Below are 16,570 nucleotides of genomic sequence, written 5' to 3' on the forward strand. Positions count from 1 at the left end.
CAACCATGCCAGGTCTGTGTTTGGCACACCCCGGTGATTTAGCCTTTTCTTACCTACTAAAAAGGGTTAATACATTACCCTCTTGGTCAGTTTAGTGATAGGCTCCAAGGGTTAAATACCTCTTACTTACTTGGGTTTAATTAATGGTTAAATGATTCCCTTTTCTTTGTAATAATAAAACAGTACCTGTACTTGATCCCAACTAAGATATAATTACCCCTTATTGGAGCCAAAACCAACCTACTGGGTTTAATTACTGTTTAAATAATTTTATTAGCAGACTTAAGGTAGGAGATACGAATTACAGAAAGATCCCTTATCCGGAAAACTCCAGGTCCGGAGGCATTCTGGATAATGGGTCCCATACCTGTATAATACAGAAGTAAGAAGCATTATACAGAAGCATTCTCTCCCTCACAGCATCCTCACTGATAGTTGTGCTTGGCCTTTATCCATAGTATCTGAGGGGGGCTGTTTGTGCCTCTGGGTACTGGGAATGCCAGGGGGGCTGTAAGGTGCCACAGACAGTCACTATTTATTGGGCTGGGGGGGCTGTTTGTGCCTCTGGGTACTGGAATGCAAGGGGGGGGGCTGTAAGGTGCCACAGACAGTCACTATTTATTGGGCTGGGGGGCTTTTGTGCCTCTGGTACTGGGGAATGCAAGGGGGGGGGCTGTAAGGTGCCACAGACACTCACTATTTATTGGGCTGGGGGGCTGTTTGTGCCTCTGGGTACTGAGATGCCAGGGGGGCTGTAAGGTGCCACAGACAGTCACTATTTATTGGGCTGGGGGGCTGTTTGTGCCTCTGGGTACTGGGAATGCCAGCGGGCTGTAAGGTGCCACAGACAGTCACTATTTATTGTGGCTGGGGGGGCTGTTTTGCCTCTTGGTACTGGGAATGCCGGGGGGCTGTAAGGTGCCACAGACAGTCACTATTTATTGGGCTGGGGGGGCTGTTTGTGCCTCTGAGGTACTGGGAATGCCAGGGGGCTGTAAGTGCCACAGACAGTCACTATTTTATTGGGCTGGGGGGGCTGTTTGTGCCTCTGGGTACTGGGAATGCAGGGGGGGGGCTGTAAGGTGCCACAGACAGTCACTATTTATTGGCTGGGGGGCTGTTTTGTGCCTCTGGGTACTGGGAATGCCAGGGGGCTGTAAAGGTGCCACAGACAGTCACTATTTATTGGGCTGGGGGGCTGTTTGTGCCTCTGGGTACTGGGAATGCAGGGGGGGCTGTAAGAGTGCCACAGACAGTCACTATTTATTGGCTGGGGGGGCTGTTTTGTGCCTCTGGGTACTGGGAATGCCAGGGGGGCTGTAAGGTGCCACAGACAGTCACTATTTATGGGCTGGGGGGGCTGTTTTTGCTGCTCTGGGTACTGGGAATGCCGGGGGGGCTGTAAGGTGCCACAGACAGTCACTATTTATTGGGCTGGGGGGCTGTTTGTGCCTCTGAGTACTGGGAATGCCGGGGGGCTGTAAGGTCCACAGACCAGTCACATTTATTGGGCTGGGGGGCTGTTTGTGCCTCTGGGTACTGGGAATGCCAGGAGGCTGTAAGGTGCCACAGACAGTCACTATTTATTGGGCTGGGGGGGCTGTTTGTGCCTCTGTGGTACTGGGAATGCCAGGGGGCTGTAAGGTGCCACAGACAGTCACTATTTATTGGGCTGGGGGGGCTGTTTGTGCCTCTGGGTACTGGGAATGCCAGGGTGGCTGTAAGGTGCCACAGACAGTCACTATTTATTGGGCTGGGGGGGGGCTGTTTGTGCCTCTGGATACTGGGAATGCCAGGGGGGCTGTAAGGTGCCACAGACAGTCACTATTTATTGGGCTGGGGGGGCTGTTTGTGCCTCTGGGTACTGGGAAAGCCAGGGGGCTGTAAGGTGCCACAGACAGTCACTATTTATTGGGCTGGGGGGCTGTTTGTGCCTCTGGTACTGGGAATGCCAGGGGGGGCTGTAAGGTGCCACAGACAGTCACTATTATTGGGCTGGGGGGGCTGTTTGTGCCTCTGGGTACTGGGAATGCCAGGGGGCTGTAAGGTGCCACAGACAGTCACTATTTATGTGGCTGGGGGGGGGGCTGTTTGTGCCTCTGGGGTACTGGGAATGCCAGGGGGGATGTAAGTGCCACAGACAGTCACTATTTATTGGGCTGGGGGGGCTGTTTTTTTGCCTCTGGGTACTGGGAATGCCAGGGTGGCTGTAAGTGCCCACGACAGTCACTATTTATTGGGCTGGGGGGGCTGTTTGTGCCTCTGGGTACTGGGAATGCCAGGGGGGCTGTAAGGTGCCACAGACAGTCACTATTTATTGGGCTGGGGGGCTGTTTTTTTGCCTCTGGGTACTGGGATGCCAGGGGTGCTGTAAGGTGCCACAGACAGTCACTTTATTGGGCTGGGGGGCTGTTTGTGCCTCTGGGTACTGGGAATGCCAGGGGGGCTGTAAGGTGCCACAGACAGTCACTATTTATTGGGCTGGGGGGGCTGTTTGTGCCTCTGGGACTGGAATGCAAGGGGGGGGGCTGTAAGGGTGCCCAGACAGTCACTATTTATTGGGCTGGGGGGCTGTTTGTGCCTCTTGGGTACTGGATTGAATCCAGGGGGCTGTAAAGTGCCACAGACAAACTCACTATTTATTGGGCTGGGGAGGCTGTTGTGCCTCATGTAAGTGAGGGTACTATGCGGGAATAGCCATGGGGGAGCCAGCTGTGAATGAGTGGATGCCACAGACTCAGTCACGCGTATTTATGAGCTCTGGCACGGGGTCTGTGTATGTTGACCTCTGGAGCAGGGTACTGGAATGTGAGCAAACTTAGGGGGCTGTTCCTGCTGAATTGCAGGGGAATCCTATGTGCCATAGTATCTCTCTGTACAGGCTATGAGCAAACTTAGGGGGCTGTTCCTGCTGAATTGTGCTTAGTACAGGGGAATCCCTATGTGCCATAGTTTTTGGTATCTCTCTGTACAGGCTATGGCAAACTTAGGGGGCTGTTCCTGCTGAATTGTGCTTAGTACAGGGAATCCCTATGTGCCATAGTTTTATGGTATCTCTCTGTACAGGCTATGAGCAAACTTAGGGGGCTGTTCCTGCTGAATTGTGCTTAGTACAGGGGAATCCCTCATATTAACCTCTATACACAGGCTATGAGCAAAGGGGGCTGTTCCTGCTGAATTGTGCTTAGTACTGGGGAATCCCTATGCCATAGTTTTGGTATCTCTCTGTACAGGCTATGAGCAAACTTAGGGCTGTTCCTGCTGAATTGTGCTTAGTACAGGGGAATCCCTATGTGCCATAGTTTTATGGTATCTCTCTGTACAGGCTATGAGCAAACTTAGGGGGCTGTTCCTGCTGAATTGTGCTTAGTACAGGGGAATCCCTATGTGCCATAGTTTTATGGTATCTCTCTGTACAGGCTATGAGCAAACTTAGGGGGCTGTTCCTGCTGAATTGTGCTTAGTACAGGGGAATCCCTATGTGCCATAGTTTTATGGTATCTCTCTGTACAGGCTATGAGCAAACTTAGGGGGCTGTTCCTGCTGAATTGTGCTTAGTACAGGGGAATCCCTATGTGCCATAGTTTTATGGTATCTCTCTGTACAGGCTATGAGCAAACTTAGGGGGCTGTTCCTGAATTGTGCTTAGTACAGGGGAATCCCTATGTGCCATAGTTTTATGGTATCTCTCTGTACAGGCTATGAGCAAACTTAGGGGGCTGTTCCTGCTGAATTGTGCTTAGTACAGGGGAATCCCTATGTGCCATAGTTTTATGGTATCTCTCTGTACAGGCTATGAGCAAACTTAGGGGCTGTTCCTGCTGAATTGTGCTTAGTACAGGGGAATCCCTATGTGCCATAGTTTTATGGTATCTCTCTGTACAGGCTATGAGCAAACTTAGGGGGCTGTTCCTGCTGAATTGTGCTTAGTACAGGGGAATCCCTATGTGCCATAGTTTTATGGTATCTCTCTGTACAGGCTATGAGCAAACTTAGGGGGCTGTTCCTGCTGAATTGTGCTTAGTACAGGGGAATCCCTATGTGCCATAGTTTTATGGTATCTCTCTGTACAGGCTATGGCAAACTTAGGGGGCTGTTCCTGCTGAATTGTGCTTAGTACAGGGGAATCCCTATGTGCCATAGTTTTATGTATCTCTCTGTACAGGCTATGAGCAAACTTAGGGGCTGTTCCTGCTGAATTGTGCTTAGTACAGGGGAATCCCTATGTGCCATAGTTTTATGGTATCTCTCTGTACAGGCTATGAGCAAACTTAGGGGGCTGTTCCTGCTGAATTGTGCTTAGTACAGGGGAATCCCTATGTGCCATAGTTTTATGGTATCTCTCTGTACAGGCTATGAGCAAACTTAGGGGGCTGCTCCCCGTTTTTGAATGCTTTCCTTGTTGCTCCTCACATCGTGTCTCTCTGCGTTCTCCTACAGGTCAGCTACTTGGACATCTCCAGCGGAGGGGACCTGGGAGTCTCCAGCAGCACAGATCAGACCTTTAAGGTGTGGGAGACCCATAATACAGAAGTAAAGGTAGGAAAGGGGAGCTTCCCCGAGGTTACCCCCTGCCATACCGAGCATGAATTCCAGATGCCCCTTTTCCATGTCAGTATGCAGGAGCAGAACTAGGGGTGAATTAGACTGGGGGGCACTTAGATCTGGGTGCCCACTGCACACTAAGAAGAATAAGAAATCCGTTCTCAAGCTTCAGCCTTGCACTCCATACTTTAATCAAAACAACTACAAGTAGCTGAATACTTCCCTGGTCTAAATCCCTGAATTCCCTGTCTCTCTGTAGCACCCCCAGAGAGAGGTGGCAGCCCCCCATGAATAGATCACCCGTCCGGCTGCCTCCGGCCCATCATATTACAGCCATACACCGCCGATACCCTTATATACAGAGGCCATTGTTTGGTTATTGCAGAGCGTGCTGGAAGGTCACACAAGGGACGTCTTTTCCTGCAAGTTCTTCCCTTCGGGGCAGGAGGTGCTGAGCGGCGGGTTGGATTCGCTGGTGAAGGTCTGGTCCGTGAATGATGGAAGCTGCTTAGCGACGATGAAAGGACACAGAGGAAGTAACCACAACAATGTCATTAAAGGAGAAAGAAAGGCATTTGGGCATTTTACTGCCAATAGATTAGGCACATTAGTGCCACCTAGAACCTTATACTTATTCTGCAGAAAGCTTTACATGCCTGAGTAACAGACCTAGAAGCTCCCTCTGTTTGTTTAAGATAGCAGCTGCCATTTTAGCTTGGTCTCAGTAGCTTCTGTGCTGCAGCTCTGGCTGCTTTTAGATCAGATTACACAGTTGGGAGGGGGAGTGAATTCTTATGGGAGGGGGAGCAGGAGAAGGGAGGGAGAGAGGAGCAAACTGAGCAGACTGGTAGAAGTATTTTTCTGAGAGCAGGAAGTCTGACACAGAAGAACATTTATACACAAAAGGAGAAAATAAATCCTGTTTTTCTTTTGATAGAGGACTCTGAGTGCTTATCGCTGTATTTACATAGACCTTTCTGCCTGCATCTGCTGAGCAATGCACAATAATGGAGAGCTCAAACCCTCTGGATAGGACACAAGTGGGGCTCATTTATCAACACTGGGCAAATTTGCCCATGGGCAGTTACCCATAGCAACCAATCAGATTGGCTTATTTTTATTTTTTTTTAAACCCGCTGCATGAAGAACAATGAATGCCACAAGGGCAAATGTGCCCAGTGTTGATAAATGATCCCCACTGTGGTGCAATATGGAGCAGTAGTGGCATTTCTACCATATATTATATATATTTACCATTTACAATGAGTAAGTGGGAAGCCCATACAGTGATACAGTTACCCATGAAGCAATGTGTCCTACAGGTATCCTGGACATAGCTGTTGTGGCCGATGGACAGAATGTCATTTCCTCGGGGCAGGACGGCACGGCTCGGTTATGGGACTCTGCCCAAGGCGCCTGCATAGCTGTGGTCGATGACTCCTACTCTCCTATCAACGCCATCGCTGTGGCCGAGGTTGGAAACGCAGTCAATCTGGGCTCTCCCAAGGAAACTCCTAGTAAGTTCTGGTTTTTAAACAAATCAAGTTGCCCTTTAAGAGCTAGAGCTGCCACTGGGATCTTCCGGCTGAGGATCTCTAGCTCTGCCATAGGCAAGCATTGTCCAACAGCTTGTAACTTGTGAGTAGCAGCTGTTTGTATTTCCCAGGTAGCAGGGAAGTAGGAACAGAAGGCAAGCTGGTGGTACTGGCCCGAGAGGATAAGTCATTGGAGGGAGTGAGCCTGCACAGCCGCCAATCAGTGAGTAGAGACCTGCATGTAAATGCAGCAATCTCCTTACTATACATTGTTCCACCCACACTAAGGGTGAAGACACACCGGGCTACTAGTAGCAGCTACTTTCTCAGGGCTACTAAACTCTAGAATATGCCCTGCCATAGACAATACTGAGAACTGCCTCTGCTAAAACACACAGTTATTAGTAAATGATCAGCATTGTTTTTTAGTAGCAGTGACAAGTAGCTGCTACTAATAGCTCTGTGTCTTCACCCTAAGGCGGTTATTGAGCAGCTAGGTAGGGGCATAATGTATAGTAAAGGGGCTGGTGGGGGGCAGACTATTGTACAACAAGGAGACAGGCAGACAGAGCATTTCCAGAAAATTTGGTGGGGGGGAGGGCAGAGGAATGTACAGTATAGAGTGTACAGTAAGGAGATTATTGGGGTGATTGAAATATTAAATAAACCCAATAGGGCTGTTCTGCCCCAATAAGGGGTAATTATATCTTAGTTGGGATCAAGTACAGGTACTGTTTTATTATTACAGAGAAAAGGGAATCATTTAACCATTAAATAAACCCAATAGGGCTGTTCTGCCCCAATAAGGGGTAATTATATCTTAGTTGGGATCAAGTACAGGTACTGTTTTTTATTACAGAGAAAAGGGAATCATTTAACCATGAAATAAACCCAATAGGGCTGTTCTGCCCCAATAAGGGTAATTATATCTTAGTTGGGATCAAGTACAGGTACTGTTTTATTATTACAGAGAAAAGGGAATCATTTAACCATTAAATAAACCCAATAGGGCTGTTCTGCCCCAATAAGGGGTAATTATATCTTAGTTGGGATAAACCCAATCTATGAATTCAAAATCCAATCTGATTTTAATTGTCTCCCAAGCGATGGAAAAAGGGGTTCTTCTGCGCCACCGGGAAACCGCCCCAAAATCTCCGCCGTAATCACTTCCCAGAAACAAGCTGACGCCAAATGTGGGAAAGAGAGCGGCAAACACTACAGCCAAAGGCTGGGGCCCGACAACGAGAGGCAGTTTGTGTGCTCCTTCTGCGGGAAATGCTTCAGAAGCTACTGCTACATCAGTGCCCCGTATGCAGCAAATGCTTCTCGAATAAATCCGTCCTGATCCGGCATCACAAGAGCCACACGGGGCAGAGACCATTCACCTGTAGCTACTGTGAGAAATGCTTCTCCCACAGAGCCGGCCTGCTGGAGCATCTCAGTCTGCACGCGGGGGATAGACCCTACGTGTGCCCCGAGTGCGGCAAGTGCTTTAAGTACAGAGCGTCCCTCACGAGCCATCGGAGGATTCACCGAGGGAAGAGCATCTGTGTGTGAGGGAACGGCGCTCTGGGTTCCAGACTGACAATTTGGAGTCATTTAGTGCAGCGGTTCTCAACCTGTGGGTCGGGACCCCTTTGGGAGTCGAACGACCCTTTCACAGGGGTCGCCTAAGACCATCGGAAAACACATATTTCTGATGGACTTAGGAATATAATATGGTTGGGGGTTAGCATAACATGAGGAACTGTATTAAAGGGGTCACGGAATTAGGAAGGTTGAGAAACACTGGTCTAGATCATGGCATTAGGAAGGTTGTGAACCACTGGTCTAGATCACAGCATTAGGAAGTTTGAGAACCACTGGTCTAGATCACGGCATTAGCACTGGTCTATCACGGCCCACTGCTTAAGTGCATTTAAAAGGAAGAATTGCCTGTTATAAGACGATAACATTCCCAAATGCATCTATCCAATCATAACAGACATAAAGATATTAATATTCATCACTCCAGCGATTCCTTTGGAAAGGGTCAACTCCAAAAATAGCTCTTTATAAAACACAAAGTAAAAAAATACACGGACCGGGGGGTCTGCGCACGAATTTTAGGCGTTGGCGTGCGCTTTATTGCACCTTTGTGCGCGTGTCACGTTCTCCGCGCCTTATGCATTTTGTCGCGCCTTCTTGTGTGCGGCACGCTATTTCATGCCTTTACGTGTGCGATGCGGGAACTGCGCGGCCCGGTGCCTAACCGTCCACGGCCCGGCGGTGGGGACCCCTGATTTAACCTATCGGCTATTGCAGGATATGTATTGGGCAGGCAGTTGTGGAACTAATGGAAAGTATTGACGTTGTCATAAAACCGGCACACAAGGGAGGAGGAATGGTAGTAACAGATACAGCTAAATACAATAAGCATAATAATGTGTTTATTCCATGGGGCAGCCATATTTCCCAGGGTGCCACAGTTGGTATATGCCTGTGACCGTGTAAAAAAGAAAAGGAAAACCCCTATCAGGGTTTATTTCCATGTAGTCTTTGTAAAGTCTTTCAGTACAGCCATAAAACTTCTACTACTGGAGATCATTTTACAATTCAGGAAATACGACTCGGTTACTGTAATGTAGGTACTGGAGTGCCATTGTGGCCTTTACTACGTAGGGAAATCTAATAGGAGTCTGAAATAATAGGAGAACATATTAATAATATATATAAAGTAGGGAATCCCGGATTCAGTTTGGGATTCAGTTTGGGATTCGGGTGATTCCAGGCTTTTTTTAACGGATTCAGTTTCGGCTGAATCCACAGTCCCGGCCGAACCAAATCCTAATTAGCATCCGGAAAGGGTTAAATGGTCAGGGGGGGGAAATTTTCACTACGCGCGCGGCAATTTTTAACCCGTTCTGGTCCTAATTAGCATTTGCTAGTCAGGAATTGGTTCGGGATTCGGCAGAATCCGTCAGGGTGGGTTTGGGGGTTTGGCCGATAAGAGGGGTTGGGTGCATCCCTAATATAAAGGGTATAAGAAACATTTAGGGGCACATTTACTAATCCACGTACGTCCGAAAAGCATCCGAATGCGTTTTTTTTCGCAATGATCGGTATTTTGCGACTTTTTCTAGCGCTCAATACGAAAAAGTCGTGACAATTCGCGAAAGTCGTAATGGCTATAAAAGTCACGACAATTCACGTCGCGACAATTCACAAAAGTCACGGCTATGAAAAAGTCGCAAAAAATACGAAAAAGTCGCAAAATGTTCGTTTTCCAATCCGAATTTTTCCCATTCGGATTCGTGGATTAGTAAATCAGCCCCTTAGTGTCTAAACAAAAAGCATCATAAATCTCCAGGGGAGCTGAGATGGTTTGTATTGAATTAGTCAAGCCACATTGGAGAGGGGGTGACACCATAAAACGGGAGAGTTGGTGGATACATTGAAATCTCTTCATCCCCAAGGTATTAACGTCTATAATCTTAGAGCTTTTATAATGTAAGAAAAAAAAGTCCCTCGCTACGATCTCCTTTATATGCCTCTTGTATGTGTTTGTATTGGGTTTATATAGAATGTAGGTGATAATATCCTGTAGGTGACAGTCTATAAAGATTTCTACTTAGGTCTTAAATTGGTGATAATTAGTGATGGGCGAAATGTTTTACCAGGCGCGTTTCACCCGCGTCAAAAGAATAGAAAAAGGATAGTTAGTCGCGGGTGACAAAATAGGATAGTCGTGCGTCAAAAGGATAGTCGCGGGATAGTCCAAAATAGGATAGTCCAAAAAAGGATAGTCGCGGGTGACAAAAAGGATAGTCGCGCGTCAAAAAAAGGATAGTCGCGGGTGACAAAAAGGATAGTCGACAAAAAGGATAGTAGGGTAACAAAAGAAAAGCCGTAGGCGACAAATTTTTTTTAGACGCGCAATATTTTCGCCGTTTCATGAATCTTTTGGCGAAGAGAAACGGGACAGATTCGCTCATCACTAGTGATCTTCCAAACGTTGAAGAAAGACATAAGATGCAGGGCCGCTGCCCTATAAGCAGAGTACTCAGTCTGCATAGGGCACCAACTCCCCGGGGGGCACCATCCCAGCTGCTCCAAAAAAAAAATTTTTATATTATAACATACCCCCCAACACTGTCCCGCCGGTTTTTATAGCGCATCCCGCTCTCCCGGATAGTTCAGTCAATCTATGGGGGCAATTGGGGGCACTTACTATGGGGCACTGTGTGTGGGGCCCCTATAGTGTTTTTTTTTTTATTTTTACTTCCGTAATATTTGGGGGAGGGGGCACCAAAGTAAATTTCTGCTTAGGGCACCCATTTGGCCAGCAGCGGCCCTGATAAGATGAATTGACTTCACGTTGCCCCACGGATTCCTGGTGCCTCTATGCCCTAAATGCCGTGACATCTGCCCAGCATGACTCCATCTCCCCAAGCTTACTCGCTCTGTTCCGATATATACGGATATTTAGCCATTTGGACGCAGATTAAATCTTAGGAAAAAAAAACTTTTTTTTGTGATTTTTAGCGCTAAAAATTGAGAAAATAAATTCATGTTTTGCTGTGACTTTTGCTTCCACTTTCCATTATTGTGCTCTGTACTTTCACTTGAAATCTACTCTCATTAATTGTAGGAATTTGTTGCATATAAATACCCCCCCCCCAAAACAGGAAGGCGGGGTTGCAAGGATTAGGGCCGCCAACATTTGTGTGTAACGATACCGGGCAGCAATGAAGAGGGCAGGCCAGAGATGTAGAAGGGCAGGGTCAATCATGTAGGTGGGCGGAGTTGTGATGTAAAGGGGCGGTCCGATGCTGGACGGGTGGCAACCCCAGCTGGGGCAAAAAGTTAAACTTTTTAATTCAACCACAGTTGCCATGATACAAACTCAGAAATTATATTACGAGGGAGGCACTGGTTCTGGATTTGGTTGGGCAGTCGGCCACTCTCCTGGCCGAACCGAACCCTAAAATCGTATGACTTTTTATCATATAAAATGGAATTTTTATCAAAGAATTTGGGGTTCGGCCAATCTGAGATTACTGATTCAGTGCATCCCTATATATTACTAAATAGCCGGGGGGTAACTATACAGGACCCCCACTCTGTAACTGCTGGGGGCCAATAACCAGTCATTCTACTTGTTCACATGGTGAAGCTCAGTGTTCCCAATAGAAACAGCTGATGTAGTTGATATAAATAGTTCCATTAATGAATGTGCTAATGAGCAGTCAGTTCATTGGGGGGCAGTGGAGTTTGCCCTAAGGGCCCTTACATATGGGCAATTAGCCGTGCATTCTCAGTAATTAGTAACTTCCCGTTAGGGTTCTTACACGGAGGCTTTTCTTGAGTCAGGCCTAACAATACAGGGGACGGGGGGGCCCAGACCACAGAATCTGCTTCCTCCATTTTGCATCCCCACTCCGTGCTGGCTCTGAGGTAGGGGAGCGGAATTTATACACAAATTGGGGGGCATGGAGGGGTGGAGGGAAGATGCGTAAGGGCAGGGAGCCTGGTCATTTTGCTACTCCACACTGAGCCCCACTGAAGATTATTTTTGCAGGGGGGCCCAGGACAGAGTAGTTACGCCACTGGGCTTGAGTGCACTTACCTGCATCATAACTGGTTTGATTATATTCTGTCTGCTCATGGGTTTGATTGCACTTGGGATTTTTAATGCCAATACCCACCACTATCCCCTACCCCTATCCCTACCCCCTATCCCAACCCCTATCACCTACCCCCTATCCCTATCCCTATCCCTACCCCTATCCCTACCCCCTATACCCCATCCCCTATACCTACCCTACCCCTATCCCTACCCCTACCCCATACCCCCTATGGACACTGCCTGTCTGAGTGCAGAATTAGAACTTGCGGCTACTGAGGCCTAAAGGCCAAAGCCTGATGCACTAATGGGGCAGCTACACTCCCTATCCTGCATGATTAATAAGGAAGCAGGCTGACCAATCAAATGGAAGATTGGCTACTCACATGACCCAGAGACAAGTGAACAAGAAACCTTGGGCGGCCGACTGACCAACATTCGCAGGGGAGGAAGTGATGGCCATGTCCAGCAGCGGAACCTACCAACGGACCTGAGGGGTGTAAGGGGCTGTAACCTCTCCCCGCCCACTTACTGACCCAGAGGCCATTGCTCTCCAGGAAACACTGCTTTTGGGGCAACCAGGGAGAACGAGGCTACAGCACCCACAGACCCACTGTTGGGGTTATTAGCCCTTCTGATAAATGCATGCTGCAGGGCTGCGCTGATTGTATTCACATTGAACTTTCTAGAAGTTTCCCTCAATTCTCAAGTGACCTGGTATCCCTGCCTTTTGTACCCTTGTCCACTACCCATCATGCACAGGGACAATCCCTGGGGTTTACTCTGAAAACTGACCAACTGCACAGAAGCATTTCATTATTTCTATTTTTTGTTTTGCAGCTCCGCAGTTTGGAATGTCAGCAGCTGTCTGGTTGCTAGGATCCAAGCTACCTTAGCAACCAGGAAGTCATTGAAATGAGAATCTGGTATACTTTTTTTGAATAGAAAAATAGGCTATAAAAAGTAACAATAACAATAAAACTGGAGCCTCACAGAGCAATAGGTTTTGGCTGCCGGGGTCAGTGACCCCCATTTGAAAGCTGGAAAGAGTTTGAAGAAGGCAAATTATTATAAAAACTATATATAAATAATAAGACCAATTGAAAAGTTGCTAAGAGTTGCCCATTTTACAACACACTAAAAGTTAGACTTACAGTAAAGGGGAACCATCCCTTTAGAACATGGATGCTGGGAGTTGTAGTTGAAAACAGCTCTAAATGTTATAGAATAACAGCAGGGTAAGACTTTAACCATTTGGTGCACCCACCATGAATTGTACAGACCCATTGATAAGGCCGGGCTTCCTGCATATTTTCTGGCAAAATGAAAGAGGACAGACGGGGTTAAATTATCTCTGGCTTTGTGGACTTCACTGAAGGCTCAATCTTATTAATAAAAGGATTGTATTGGGTAACAGTAAATACAGCCGTTTAAACTGTGAGCAAGCTTAGTGATTTTAGAAACTGCTTTGCCCCATGTCTCCAGTACAGTAAATGCCTCCTGTATGGCTACAGCCTTGGACGATAATGCTAACTGTTAGTAACCAACTGGGCCTTTCCTAAAATATAGACAGAAAAGGGTCCGACTGTTGCTCAGAGCAAAGGCAGAAAAGCAAAGCGCAAAGGAAAACTGAAGCGTTCCCAGTCTCCAACAAGTGAGTCCCATGACTCGGGCCGGGTCGGCGGGCCGGTACCGGTGCGGCACGTATGGCCACAAGTGACCCATAGCTCATTACTGCAGTCTCCAAGCAAGTGGGACATTAGGCTCCTGAAAGCCAAATTAGCACAGCCTGCTGGGAGCTCAGAAATCTATTCGGCAGAAGGTTTCCCAGAGTTGGGGGCAGTTGTTCCTCATGGTACAATGACTTAACTCTGCAGGTCCCCAATCCAAGTAGCTCAGCTCTTCAATTGCCCCTCTCCCCTATCTTCTCATTAAACTTTCAAGCCCACAAATCTTTTTCGTGCTGTCGTCAAAGTGGGCCTCCACTCCTGGGCAGAACATGGAACTTAACAGCCAAAAGTCACAAATGGTGACTTATTCCAAAAGTGATTAATTGTTGCACCATGTCCGATGGAATGGCAGAACATAATGAACCCTCTCTACCTGTTAAGTGCCCTACTGGGGGGTGTCATGGTGGTTGGTGGAGAAGGATCCATTAACTGCTAAGTATCTGCATGGAGGATTTTGTTTTTGTTTTTTGTTCCCAAGGGGGCGCTCCTGATGCAGCTGTCTAACTGGCACTGTATATTGCACTAATTGCTTTCCTTGTTATCAACCTCTATACAAACAATTAAATTGTTTGCTCTAAAGACATTTGATTGGTTATTACTGTAATCATGTCAAGGCTACCGTCCATAATTATGGTGCCCCATATTAGCAGGGCCCTGGTTGGTGGGTTCTTCCAACCACTAAACTGGGACACCAATAAGAAAAGATAAAACCCCATGCATGCATGATCATGCCCCTGATCTGCCCTTGCCACTCCCCAATTACAGGACAGGTATGGGATCCCTTATCCAGAAACCCGGCACCCAGAAAGCTCTGAATTACGGAAAGCCTGTCTCCCATAGACTCCATTTTAATCAAATAATTCAGAATTTTAAAATTGATTTCCTTTTTCTCTGTAATAATAAAACAGTACCTGTACTTGATCCCAACTAAGATATAATTACCCCTTATTGGGGGCAGAACAGCCCTATTGGGTTTATTTCATGGTTAAATGATTCCCTTTTCTCTGTAATAATAAAACAGTACCTGTACTTGATCCCAACTAAGATATAATTACCCCTTATTGGGGCAGAACAGCCCTATTGGGTTTATTTCATGGTTAAATGATTCCCTTTTCTCTGTAATAATAAAACAGTACCTGTACTTGATCCCAACTAAGATATAGGGCATATTAACCCCAGACATGCCAAAAGTTCTGTGCATTTTCCTAAGTTATAAACAGGGCCAATTCCAGTGGTACATAAATCTATGTTATTTCCTTCCATTCTTAATCAGGAGTGAGAGATATATGTTAGGGGTGTTAGTTCAACCCCCCCAGCCCAATAAATAGTCACTGTCTGTGGCACCTTACAGCCCCCCTGGCATTCCCAGTACCCAGAGGCACAAACAGCCCCCCCAGCCCAATAAATAGTGACTGTCTGTGGCACCTTACAGCCCCCCTGGCATTCCCAGTACCCAGAGGCACAAACAGCCCCCAGCCCAATAAATAGTCACTGTCTGTGCCACCTTACAGCCCCCGGCATTCCCAGTACCCAGAGGCACAAACAGCCCCCCCCCCAGCCCAATAAATAGTCACTGTCTGTGGCACCTTACAGCCCCCTGGCATTCCCAGTACCCAGAGGCACAAACAGCCCCCCCCAGCCCAATAAATAGTCACTGTCTGTGGCACCAGCCCCCCGGCATTCCAGTACCCAGAGGCACAAACAGCCCCCCAGCCCAATAAATAGTGACTGTCTGTGGCACCTTACAGCCCCCCTGGCATTCCCAGTACCCAGAGGCACAAACAGCCCCCCCAGCCCAATAAATAGTGACTGTCTGTGGCACCTTACAGCCCCCCTGGCATTCCCAGTACCCAGAGGCACAAACAGCCCCCCCCAGCCCAATAAATAGTCACTGTCTGTGGCACCTTACAGCCCCCCTGGCATTCCCAGTACCCAGAGGCACAAACAGCCCCCCCCAGCCCAATAAATAGTCACTGTCTGTGGCACCTTACAGCCCCCCCTGGCATTCCCAGTACCCAGAGGCACAAACAGCCCCCCAGCCCAATAAATAGTGACTGTCTGTGGCACCTTACAGCCCCCCGGCATTCCCAGTACCCAGAGGCACAAACAGCCCCCCAGCCCAATAAATAGTGACTGTCTGTGGCACCTTACAGCCCCCCTGGCATTCCCAGTACCCAGAGGCACAAACAGCCCCCCAGCCCAATAAATAGTGACTGTCTGTGGCACCTTACAGCCCCCCTGGCATTCCCAGTACCCAGAGGCACAAACAGCCCCCCCAGCCCAATAAATAGTGACTGTCTGTGGCACCTTACAGCCCCCCCTGGCATTCCCAGTACCCAGAGGCACAAACAGCCCCCCCAGCCCAATAAATAGTGACTGTCTGTGGCACCTTACAGCCCCCCTGGCATTCCCAGTACCCAGAGGCACAAACAGCCCCCCAGCCCAATAAATAGTGACTGTCTGTGGCACCTTACAGCCCCCCTGGCATTCCCAGTACCCAGAGGCACAAACAGCCCCCCCAGCCCAATAAATAGTGACTGTCTGTGGCACCTTACAGCCCCCCTGGCATTCCCAGTACCCAGAGGCACAAACAGCCCCCCAGCCCAATAAATAGTGACTGTCTGTGGCACCTTACAGCCCCCCTGGCATTCCCAGTACCCAGAGGCACAAACAGCCCCCCAGCCCAATAAATAGTGACTGTCTGTGGCACCTTACAGCCCCCGGCATTCCCAGTACCCAGAGGCACAAACAGCCCCCCAGCCCAATAAATAGTGACTGTCTGTGGCACCTTACAGCCCCCCTGGCATTCCCAGTACCCAGAGGCACAAACAGCCCCCCAGCCCAATAAATAGTGACTGTCTGTGGCACCTTACAGCCCCCCTGGCATTCCCAGTACCCAGAGGCACAAACAGCCCCCCCAGCCCAATAAATAGTGACTGTCTGTGGCACCTTACAGCCCCCCTGGCATTCCCAGTACCCAGAGGCACAAACAGCCCCCCCCAGCCCAATAAATAGTGACTGTGGCACCTTACAGACCCCCTGGCATTCCCAGTACCCAGAGGCACAAACAGCCCCCCCCAGCCCAATAAATAGTGACTGTCTGTGGCACCTTACAGCCCCCCTGGCATTCCCAGTACCCAGAGGCACAAACAGCC

General features: G+C 48.3%; 1 protein-coding gene and 1 pseudogene across 2 annotated transcripts in view; one reads left to right on the forward strand and one right to left on the reverse strand.

The window, feature by feature from the left end:
- LOC116406442 overlaps positions 1 to 448 on the reverse strand; it is a 954,163-nt pseudogene extending 953,715 nt beyond the window's left edge.
- The window catches only part of LOC116408634 (proteasomal ATPase-associated factor 1-like), a 73,787-nt gene extending 66,499 nt beyond the window's left edge, over positions 1 to 7,288 (forward strand). Inside the window, exons 5-9 of one of the 2 annotated variants that reach the window (XM_031896332.1) lie at positions 4,441 to 4,539; positions 4,931 to 5,081; positions 5,868 to 6,066; positions 6,216 to 6,303; positions 7,185 to 7,288. In XM_031896332.1, the coding sequence (XP_031752192.1) occupies positions 4,441 to 4,539; positions 4,931 to 5,081; positions 5,868 to 6,066; positions 6,216 to 6,303; positions 7,185 to 7,265 (618 nt within the window). In that variant the 3' untranslated portion in view covers positions 7,266 to 7,288. Of the gene's footprint in view, positions 1 to 4,440; positions 4,540 to 4,930; positions 5,082 to 5,867; positions 6,067 to 6,211; positions 6,304 to 7,184 lie in introns of both variants that reach the window. The other variant, XM_031896333.1, reaches the window with a different exon arrangement.
- The last annotated feature ends 9,282 nt before the right edge of the window (positions 7,289 to 16,570 follow it).

Source organism: Xenopus tropicalis, chromosome 2 (genome assembly GCF_000004195.4).
Source record: "Xenopus tropicalis strain Nigerian chromosome 2, UCB_Xtro_10.0, whole genome shotgun sequence".
Lineage (NCBI taxonomy): Eukaryota > Metazoa > Chordata > Amphibia > Anura > Pipidae > Xenopus > Xenopus tropicalis.